At 35.5% G+C, this 11988-nt stretch overlaps 1 protein-coding gene across 1 annotated transcript; it reads left to right on the top strand.

The window, feature by feature from the left end:
- Positions 1-402: 402 nt before the first annotated feature.
- LOC129224126 (forkhead box protein fkh-2-like) lies at positions 403-3018 on the top strand. Its single transcript, XM_054858539.1, has one exon. The coding sequence runs from the start codon at positions 403-405 to the stop codon at positions 1519-1521; it is 1119 nt and encodes a 372-aa protein (XP_054714514.1). The 3' UTR covers positions 1522-3018.
- The last annotated feature ends 8970 nt before the right edge of the window (positions 3019-11988 follow it).

Raw genomic sequence — 11988 nt, 5'->3', positions numbered from 1 at the left:
CCCAGGGGGTTCCTGCAAAACAGGGGAAGCAGCGGGGGATGACAACAGGGATAAACAAAGGAACCCCCTCCTGTCCTCCCTCCCTCTTTGACAAAAGTTTTGGGAGAACCAGATCTTGCTATTCGCCGAAGCTCTACTCCGCTGCCACTACTTCAGCAATGCTCAAAAAGCCGGCCGAAACACTCAGCAGCTCCTCCGCGCCACGATCCTATTGGTCGGAAGTGGGCCTCGTGGGCGGAGCGAAAAGGCGGGACTGGCAGCGGAGGGGCGTGGAAAAGATGCGGGATTGGGGAGTAAGCCACACGATCGCGACGAGCTGCCATCGAACTGGGGGGGAGTAGTATTTAATGTGTCTTTTGCGGTGGAAGTAGTTGGGAAAAGTTTTTGTGTGGCCATCGAGCTATGGTACGCATTGAGGGGACGACTGCCGAAGCGATGGTTGTGCCCAGGCGAACTTCTTTCTCGATTAGCAGCCTCATCCACGGCGGGGAGGACGCCGATGAGACGGCTCCCGCCACGGCGGCTGACGTCTCCCCGCCTCTCCCTTCGGAGTCTCCGCGGGACTTCAGCAGCCGCCGGACATCCAGCGACGGCGGTGGAACCCCATCGGAACCTGAGACGAAAACACCTGCCGCCTCTCCTGGCAAACCGAAGTCGAAATCCGCAGACGACAAGAAATCCTCGTTCGAAAAGCCCCCGTTCAGCTACAACGCCCTCATCATGATGGCCATCCGCCAGAGCCCGGAGAAGAGGCTGACACTGAATGGAATCTACGAGTTCATCATGAAAAATTTCCCTTACTACCGCGAGAACAAACAGGGCTGGCAAAATTCGATCCGTCACAATCTCAGCCTCAACAAGTGTTTTGTCAAGGTGCCTCGACACTACGACGACCCCGGTAAAGGCAACTACTGGATGCTGGACCCCAGTTCGGACGATGTCTTCATCGGTGGTACCACAGGAAAGCTGAGACGGAGGACCACGGCAGCTTCTAGAAGTCGACTAGCAGCTTTCAAGAGAGCCGGGGCGCCGGTTTTTCACAATCCTGCTTTCCACCCCCATGACAAAGCTGCCCTGGGGTGGTCTTTGGCCGGTTATAGTCCCTTTCACACGCCTGGTGGACTGTTGTCTTTCAAATATCCGTACTCTAATCCTTTAGCTGCCATGCAGACACCAAAACCAACAGGCTTTAGTGTAGACAGACTCTTAGGTGCTGAAACTGCAGGAAATCTACACGCTCCCCTCTGGTCAAGCCTAGCAGCGTGCCCTACCAGTTGCAATCCCCTTGCCCTAGGTCCCGCCCAAGGGTACTCCGCTATGCCAGGTTGTGGCTACCTGTTCTCCTCCCTAGTTGCGGCACCAGGACAAGCCTTGTACGATCTCCACGCCCTAAGGACAGTGACCGCGTTGAACTGTCAGGCCAATCAGGCAAGAAATGCCAGCCAGAGTTCCTCAGCCACAAATACCGAAAATGCCACCACAATCTACAAACCTATTCCTATTATGTCAAAACAAAGTTAGTACGAACAAACGCGCGTTTCGAATATGGTGACTTTTGAAGACTTGTGGTGTCGAAGTGAAATCAAATAACATCTTGATCGGTCAGTGATGACATCTATATTCGCTTGTGGCTAATAACTTTTCAAGCACATTCCTCAAGATTTTTCCTATTTACTTGTCACAGATATTTTTAGGACATATTCGTGCTTTGTGGCGTATCATGATCTTCAAAGTCTCTACCTGTGAACCATAATTTATGCAGCAAAACAATCCCAGTGAAAGTGAGTCGTGTAAATAACTCTTATGTAAATAGTAACTGTAAATATATAAATATTAATTATATATAGATGCATATATATTCTTCAAGGACATGAACCTAAAATACGGAGAAATTTTCTTTCAACTGTACGAACTGTGAACGATTCGTCGTTGAAATAAATGATTGTGTTTTTGAAATGTGTTCAGTGGAAGTTACTTCCTCAAATTTCGTTCGTTTGCTGCACATCAATTTGCAGGTAACAAATTCTTATCTAAAATTTAGGTGAAAATGTATTTTGTCTAATATTTTAAAACATTTTTTTAATTTTTTCTACGTTAATACTTTTTTTATAATTCATAATTTGCTTGTCTTTGAACCTCTTGACATACAATAATGTTTCGAAGACGTCAAAGAGCCTGTAATGGTACAGGAAATGAAATGCAATGACGTCTCCTAGACGTTATTTCATGCCATTGGTCAAATGTGAAAAGGTTAAATTTTTACTTGTCAGTGATATTTATATTTCATTATTTTTTTTAATTTAACCTCTTGACATATAATGACGTATGGGAAACATCAAAAAGTCTGTAACGGCACATAAGACGAATCACGTCTTTGAAGCATTGAGGTCAGTAATGGCACAGAAAATGGATGACGCCAGTGTATGCTAAGAGATCAAAGCTATTGTAAAGTTATAACTCTCACTGAGTTTGTAAGATTGTCCAACGGTTAAAAGGTACATTTTTTTGTAATTTAATATTTACAATAACAATCAACGTGAAAAATTCACAAAATCACTTCGAGTAGCAATAGTTTTACAATAGCACCATTGACACGCAGTGACGTCATTCATTCTTTTCGCCATTACAGACTCTTTGATGTATCCGAAACGCTATTCATTGTTTGTGCCATTACAGACTCTTTGATGTCTCTGAGACGTCATTCATTGCTCGTGCCATTACAGATTCTTTGAAATCTCCCATTGTCACTGTAAATGGTTAAAGCTACTGCAAAGTTATCATAACCCGATTGTATTATTATGTCAAGTGGTTAAAAAAAAATAATCCAAATCTTGTATTTTAATGTTTGCAATGACAATCAATAGGAATAACTGTGCTTATTTCAATCATTTCATGGTCCTTAACAAAGCATTTTTTAAATAAGTTTAAATCACTTTTAAAATTTTTTTTAATGCTTCAGTACTTTTTGGATAGTATTTCTAATTGTTGCTGTTACCTGCAAGTACTTTTTGTGTCAGCATTTTCAAGTGCTAATTTTCAAGTTGAATAAATTAATGTGATTTGAATTCCTTTCGTAAGTGTATTATTTGCATACTGATCGTGTTGACATTGACCAATAGAATTTAAATTTTCCAACATGACTAATAGAGTGAACATTTTTGTTTTTACGTTGCTTTTTCGAATCATACATGAAATTATTTGAAACTGATTGATTTTTAAGTAAATAAATAAGAATATTTTTTTTAAACAAACTTTTTTAAAAGCCTAAATGTATCAAAAACTAAACGGTTCTGTATATCATGAGTGATGCAGTAGTTAAATTTAAATTTTGATTTGTGAATGAGTCTTAATATACAATCAAATTTTTGGTTACCTTAAAGCATTTATATTTTTAAATTGTTCATCAAAATGAATAATGTTTCTTTTCCTTTTTTTCAATGTGCATTTTCCAAAAATACAAGAAAAAACTTTTTAAAAAAAATCATTTTATTCTATTTTACTTATTTATTTAAAAAATATTATTATATTTATTTAATTATTGAGGAATATAAGAATAAGATATATCGTTATCGTGGGTTGCCAAATTAATGCATGCATTCACATATTTTCATAAAGCGATCCAAGTAATTTAGCCGGATTCAAAAGTCGTTTATACAAGGCTACTTTTTTATGCAAATTATTGGTTTTGGATGGAAGCTTTAGTTATTTTTTTCTATTACGCCCCAATTTTCTTGAAAAAGTGCGATTTCAGAACTTTATTATTATTTTTATAATTTTAAATGTACAATATATAACGAAGAAACGAATTGCGTACTAAGTGTAATGCAAACTTTAAACACCGTTTTTGGGCGAATAAAATGTATTTACCTGATATTGCGACAAACGATGAACGTATTTGTTTCTTTTTTGTTTTCAAAAAATGGTTAAGCAGAAAGTGCAGCAAAATTTACTGCCACGGAGAACCAAGTGGCGCTTGGGATATCAAATTAACTATGAACTTAACTAAATAGGGAACAAAAAAAAATAAATAAATAAATAAAATAAACACATAAATAAATAAAATAAATGAATAAAAACATTTTGTTTTTTCCAAATTTGTTGCATCTTCCGCTATATTTTTTAAAAACAAAAATAGCCTTGCTCTACTAGGCTAAGTGTGATTTAGTGAGCGAATTTCAAAGAAACGTATTGTGATCTTCTGATTTTTCTTTTTATTTAAGATAGGTCTCTAAATCTTTTTTAGTCTAACAAAAGTTTCAGAATAGCATGCCCTTATAAAATAATGTATTTTAATTAAATTGGTGCTGACAACTTTTCATGTCAAGAAAAAAACTACCTCTGTTTCTTATTTTATAAGCGAGTTAATATCCTCATTTGTCGATCAATTAACTCGTTCAGAAGCTGTTTTTATGTATGGAAGTTACAGCCAAGCCGTTATTTATTTATTTATTTATTTATTTTATTTATTTATTTATTTATTTTATTTATTTAGTTATTTATTTAATTAAGTAATTAATTTATTTATTTTATTTAATTTATTTATTTATTTATTTATTTTGCTGTTCCTTTACTATCCCCCCCTCTTTTTTTTCCTGCAGGCGCGTGCATTCAATTTAAATATTTGAGGTCTTCCGTAATTAAAAAAAAAAAACATAACCGTAGTTGGTGGAAATTATGCGGTCATCAATCTGGGTAAATAAAGAATTTTATTTTATAATTTGAAAAATGATTAAGTGCTAAAATTATCAACATTTTTTTTTCTTTTTAAAGTCGTTAAGCAAGCACATTTGACGAGTTTTACTGCTGTCTGGAACTTTCATGTGATGCGAAATAAAACTTTTAATTAGGAGGAGAAAAAATAAAATCACGAGTGTTATGTTGATCACATTTGGTCACAATTGTAAGTGCTAATGGAATAACATATCACGCTTCACATGAAGAACAAAAAAAAAAAAAAAAAGAGGGGGAATAATTTTGAAACTGATAGGACACAGTATATCAGGATACAGAAAGTAAGTAATAATTGATAAAATCCTGTTGTGGTTAATGAAACTAATACTTTGAGCATAAAACAACAACAAATATCACATGCCAAATCATAAACTTTCATAACATAAAAAGAAATCTGAGAGAGTGTTTTAAGAGTAGTGAAATATAAAGTAATTACAGTAGAACCGCTCAATAAGGGACACTTATGGGACCCGTCATTATGTCCCTTAAATACAGGTATTTTAGTTTATACATGCAATGAACGTTGTATAATTTTTTTATGAACTTACAAACACTATTAACACTTAAGATTAAATCATTTTCATTTTTCATACACAACTAAATTAAATTCACACTTAATGATTTTTTTAATTTTTGAACAATCACGATTGCTTATTGTTCTCACTTGACTGTTTTTGACGTTCCTTTGATTTTTCCCACCGCCACCCTCCGCACCATCACCGTCGACGGGCTCCTCACGATGCTGCATCTCTAGCGAAAGCCGTCTCCAGGTTGCATCCATGTCCTACACACACGCGCATACATACACAACTACACACACAAACACATACACACATGCATACATACACAAACACATACACACACGCATACATACAGACACCCACGCATACGCACACAAAAACATACACATACCCCCCACACAGACACAAACACACATACCTACACACATACGCATAACCCGTACACACAAACAAATTCCCCCACACACAAACACACACGCCTACATACACACACTCGTGATTGCGAAAAACATAATTTGAATTCAAGATGTCAAAATTCAGATTAATTTTTTTCCTTTTCTTTTTTATTTATTATTTCATTAATTATGATTGAATTAAAAATTTGGTAAGTCCAAAGTTTTTCCCCATAAACAATTATTTTGAAGTAATTCATTGCATGAATTTGCTTCATGTCATGTAATTTACAATGCAAGACATTGTGAATTACAATTAGTGTTCACGTTTCAATTTTTATGTAAAAAGCTAGTCAGTTTCTGTGCCCTCTCCTTCGGCCCTGAGCCTACTTGAATAAATATCTTGATGAGCAAATCGTGCGAGCAACTTTCAGTAAGACTTTTACAATATATACTTGCTTCGTTTACATATGTTAAACTCTCCTCGATTAATTTTTGGAGGAAAAGTGAAACTTGAATTCCAGTAAATTCACTCTTTCTTATGCACTTGTACATCATTTTTTGTAATTTTGTTTTCTCTATGACTGTCCCCTAAATAGAGTGTCTCTTATCTAGAGGCAAATACATGGAAGTCCCTATTCAAAGGGACTGGGACCAGAAAAAATGTCCCTTAAATAGAGGTGTCCCTTATTCGGAGGTGTCCTTTAATGGAGGTTCTACTGTATATGCTTTCACAAGATCAAAATAACTGAATTTCATTTCAACTGAATGTAATTGAATTTCTTGTATGGGTATGGAACTTGACAACATTTTCTACCCCGAAAAGATGCATCAATGACATTTTTATATTCAGATCTCAACCGCTGGTCTGGTCTGGACCGTCACTGGCGTACGGAAGAATATTACCGATCCTCGAAGATTTTTACTAAACCGAGAAATAAAGACATCTGCTTCCAAATTAGTATTATAATAACTTGAAAATCGCCCTCAAGGTATAACGGGTGAAATTTGCTTCTACATTTGAACGAAGAAATTGCCTGTTTGGTGATATTTTGATCGTTGAAATTTTAATCTTAATTCCAGCGGATGAACCCTAAACTCCAGTAGATAGCGTTCATTGTTGACCGCTTTTCCGTTTCTTCATTCTCCTAAAACTACCAGTCTTACGAGTAAAACAGTTTCGTACTCAATTTCAGAAATAAAATGAAGTAATTTTGGAGGAGTTTTGAAGGAGTAGAAATAGAGTGTCATTAAATGATGTCACATTTTTTTCAATATATTTGACCATCTGCACCCTTTATCACAAAGTCACACTTCACCCCAAACTTCTCTTGTCACGTTATATTTTTTACAAACATATTGTTAAAATAACTGTGTGATGTCACTTTTTATCACCCTCTCTCTTCCCCTTGTCACAATTTCATGAGCCCGTCTCCTCCTCAAAGCATGACATCACTTGTGGATGACCCTTTTTACAATATCATAACTGCAATTAACTATAAACAATTGTTTCTTTTAACGCAATCACTTAATATAATACATCTACTTATGTATTTTTAAATATTTAAATAATAATTAGGCAACCTGCCTTTTGCTGCTGAGAGTGTAGTTAAGGGAAAAACAATCATAAAACTTGAAAAAAAAGCCAAGCACCATTTGAGCATGTTTTACTTCACTTATGAAATGTCTTAGTCTTCTAATAAAATTCTCACCTTCAACTTATCTGGATTAACTATGATCAATTTGTAAATCACATCTTTATGAAAAAAATAAATGCACGAAATTACTACATTAAAATCGCCTTTGTGACGAAGTTAGTTGTCGATCGAAGTATTTTAAGTTTCTGTTATAGAGGAAGATTATGTAGTCTTGAACTCTAAAAAAGAAGGAGTTTTGAAGGAGTTAAAACCAAAATGAAGGAGTTTGAAGGGCCCTTCAAAAAAATTTCATAAATGAAGGAGTATTGGAGGAGTTTTGAAGGAGTGTACGAACCCTGAGTTAAGTTACCGGATCCAGTTTAGCCCTGTCAAAATAAAGTATTTCCCTGCATGTCAATATATTATGGGATATATTTACTGGATATTTCCATTTTTAAAGTTTCTTACTCCTTTTGGGGAGTGTCCAGACTCCCTGGATCTGCCGTAGCGTTCGAGGAAAATCTAGTTAACACCTGGAGTGAAGCGGAAGAAATACGTTTGAAATTTAATTTATTTTTTGAAAATGTGTAAATATTTAATTTTTGGAGTACAGTGTACGTTTTTACTTCATGTCTCGAAGTTGTTTCCAGTTCAGTGGCTCATCTAATATGCTAATGCGTTTTGGAAAGAGAAAATATCCTACTATTAAACTTAACGCCACTCTAAGTATCTCTCTAATCTCTAATTGATGAATAATCAATCAAACTTTAATGATTGTCAAAACATAACAGGGCATTGATTATATTTCTAAATTGAAAAAATAATAATATAGAGGATATTTATTCTACCTTAAAGACTGAAATTTGTTTTCGTTTCCTGCAAAATAAGTAATTTTCTAAAATGCGGTAAAAAGGCATTGAATTTAAAATTTAACACAAATATAGTGTCTAAAGTTCTTTTTGTAATTTAATACACAATTAATTGAAGAAAAGAGCGGGGGGAGGGGGGAGATAATCGATTAAATATGGTCAAGTCGTTACTACACACAGAACTAAAAAGTTAAGTTATTGTCTACATTAATAGTACGCACAAGTAAATAATATGCAAATGCGCTTATCATATTTTTATATATGATAGCATGAAGCAGTCGAATAACTACGAACAATTGTTTAAAATCTCAAAAATATGTATTGAACGAATTATGATGCAACATATTCACCACAAGCAGTGGCGTAGCCAAGGTGGAACGGCTCTCAAAAGACAGTTGCACGACGGCGCCGATCAGGCTTGACGCGGGCCTGCCTAGGCCATGGCCTATTTAATACTCAGCCCCTGCACAAGGACGCTTCCATCTAGTGGGAAACTGCGCGGCAAAACTCTCAAGTGGTAACGGCATCCTCTGGTTGTAGTGCCGCATGAAAGAATGGAGTACGGCCCCGCAGGGAATGTAAACAATATCTTTAATCTGAAAAAAAGTAAATAATCGTGAAATAATACTGAATATACTAGTGATGGGCATAATCAAGAACTTTTGATAATCGAGATCTCGGATATTGAGTACTTATGATAATCGAGTGATTGACAATCGAGTTCTTTCGAAATCGAGAACTCGAGCGATTGATAGTCGAGATCTTTTGAAATCGAGAACTCGAGACATTGCAATCGAGATCTTTCGAAATCGAGTGATTGACTTCTCGATTGTTTTGAATCGAGATCATTGAGATGTGATAAACAAGAACTCGAAATGTATAAATCGAGTACTCGAAATACGATAATCGAGAACTCGAGATGTGATAATCGAGAACTCGAAATACGATAATCGAGAACTTGAATCTGATAATCGAGAACTCGTGGTAATCGAGTTCTCGGATGATCGTGAATAGTGAAAGTGATGCGATTATGAGAACTCGATTATGCCCATCACTAGAATATACTGATGCACAATATTATACACTATACAGATAAAATTTTGAGTTAAGTTTTTGAAACAAAAGATATAAATTCTTCAAAGATATAAATTCTACCTAAGGAGTTTCTTATTATAAAAAATTTCTTCCTTTTTATAAGATCATTCTTCTGTTCCCCTCCCCCTTTTTAAATTCGAACTTGGCATAGAAATTTAAAGAAAGATTTATATAGACGTTAAAGATAAGTCAAAATATGCAAATTGCTCTTGAGGGGCGGCACATTAGGTCTTTGCACACAGGCGGCCGACACCCTAGGATCGGCCCTGGTTTCAGCATTAGCACCCTCCTCCCTCCTCGGCAATGTTCTAAGGTAGATGATGAGATACATGTCAACACAACATTTAACGGTACATGTGAATCAGGTGTTAAAAAAAAGTGTAAATCTCTATAATTTTTCTTTTTATACAACCTGTTCTTAAAGGTAATATTTGGAGAAGGTTGCCGTCAATGAACCACATAACAGTTTTCGATTTTTTTAGAAAGGAAATCCAACTCAAATTTCACGTTAATTATAGGAACATTTTCTCTTTTAATAATAACGTTCACCTTCATGATAAATATACACAATAAAGAATGAGAATTTAAAAAAATTTTAGTATGTGGTCCATTCATGGCTACCGGTTGCTATGGATGGAACATTGAGTTTCCATCGATGGGACACATTCTCAAATTAAAAAATCAATGCGTATCAGGTGATCAATAAACACTATAAATAACAATAAGTCATAAAAAAAATAGATTTATTTTCTAAAATGTTTTATTTTTGGAAAAGAGGAACATAAAAAAAAAAAAAAACCCAGCACTCACACAACAAGCAGCTGTTGTCATCACACCTCGTTCACCACTTGATATTTTCCCCAACTTCTGCAACAGTGTTCTTAGCTATTATCTTTTCAACCTCTTCTGAACTTGAGAATTTTACTCAATCGATTTTGAAAATTTTCGTTTGACGCAAGATTGTACTTGTTCTCTAAAAAGTCGGAGAACATTTTTAACCATTTTATTACTGAAACCAGAAGTTTTAGTCTCAAGCTACCAAAAACAATAGTATTAACAAACTTTTTTTCTTAATTAAATCTGTGGAACATGTTATTTTTCTTAGTGAATTCCCCCAATTTTTCGGAAGTAGTTCTAAAAACTCTTCTCTAGTTTCAAAATATGATTCACTAATTATATTTTCCTATTTCGGAGGGCTTATCTCCTAAATTTCTACTAATTGACTAACGTAACAATAAACCGGTTTTTTTCTATTTTCCGACTGTTTGAAGTTGCTTTTAAGACTAAAGCAAGACCTCCCAAAAGCTTAAGTTTGGGACGCCCCTGCAGACGTCTAACCAGATAGCTAACCAAATAACCTGAAACCAACCCTTTCAATTCTTTACAATAATTTACGTTGATTGAACCACATCTACCAATGTTTGCCAGCAAGCTCAAACCCCACAATAGAAGCTACAGGACATAACAAAACGTCATTCAGTGGCCTAAATGTCCGTAACGGGCCCATCATAGCAAGTCCCTAGGCTCGTTCGTTACACATGTTGGAGGAGAGGTGGTAGGGGGTGATAACTCCTACAAGCGCCCCCTAGGGATCTCAATTAGGTGGCTTTCCCGCTCTATCTGCTCCCCTTGCTCTGATGCGATGAGGGAAAGGTCAATTCATGGCTGATGGATTGGTTCCGTTATACACAAGTACGTGTGGTGAGGAGAAAGGGATTCTATACCCGCATGGGTTTTGTGAAGGGGGTTGGGCTGCCGAGGATTAAAACGCCAGCATTTAAGCTGAACTGGACGGATTAATCATTGGGACAAAAAAAAGGTGCATTTCGTATTACTTGGTAAACAAAACCACGTGATCAAAGTTAACTAAAAATTCTTTACAAAGATAGACACTCAAGAAGTATTAATTCTAACACGTATACATGAGTGCTGTCTGACCATCGATTACATGGAAAGGCTAATGTCCGGTTTATAGGCGGAAATGGACGTATCTATTAGTTTATGGGGATGTTACTTGGTTTGTTTCAGATGTGCACTTTTGCCTCTCTATAATTTAGCCTTAGTTTTGTAAAAATGAAAATTTGCTCGCAGCAACATTTTTCAAAGCTAAAGTGTATTCGATCTATATTATCATGCCAAAAATTAATTGATTTATTTATTCACATCAAAGTTTTGAGCTTACCATTTTGCTTTTACATTCCTGAACGAAATAAAAATATTTTATTTTCTATTTGTTGTTTCCATGGTAACTATTCTTGTTTCCCCTTACTTTATTTTTGAGAATGCAATAAATGAATAAGGCGCTAGTGATATTATAAAACGCGTGCATCAAAACTCCATCATTATTTTCCCTTCTCCCCTGCTAGTTTCATTCAGATGGAATTGTCTTTACTTGGCAGATTGCCAAATTCATACAATCCGTGGTCAAACTACACGAACTCATTTCTTTGGATATAGCATCGATTTATTGAATTGGTGTTGTAGGAAGTCGTTTGATGTCCACATAAGATGTTTTAGTTTTCGAATTGTAATTATTTTTGAAAGTTACTCAGTTTTTCGACTTTAAAGAAAAGATCCTGTAAGCTTAAATAATATAACTATAGCGAGATGCATTGTACATTTAATTATTTTTCATTTACACCGGGATATTTATGTTATGCCGCATTTTCAATAAGAACTGCTTTGATCTTTCACTTCAGTTTAGTTCCTTGCTTGTAAATTTGGTTTTCTTCAATTTCAGTTT

The sequence above is a fragment of the Uloborus diversus genome, chromosome 6 (assembly GCF_026930045.1).
Source record: "Uloborus diversus isolate 005 chromosome 6, Udiv.v.3.1, whole genome shotgun sequence".
In the NCBI taxonomy this organism is placed as follows: domain Eukaryota; kingdom Metazoa; phylum Arthropoda; class Arachnida; order Araneae; family Uloboridae; genus Uloborus; species Uloborus diversus.
This window is presented reverse-complemented; position numbering and strand designations above follow the sequence as displayed.

What these genes read in the sequence shown, in the direction of transcription:
- LOC129224126 (XM_054858539.1), top strand. Translation starts at nt 403, where the DNA reads ATGGTACGCATTGAGGGGACGACTGCCGAAGCGATGGTTGTGCCCAGG.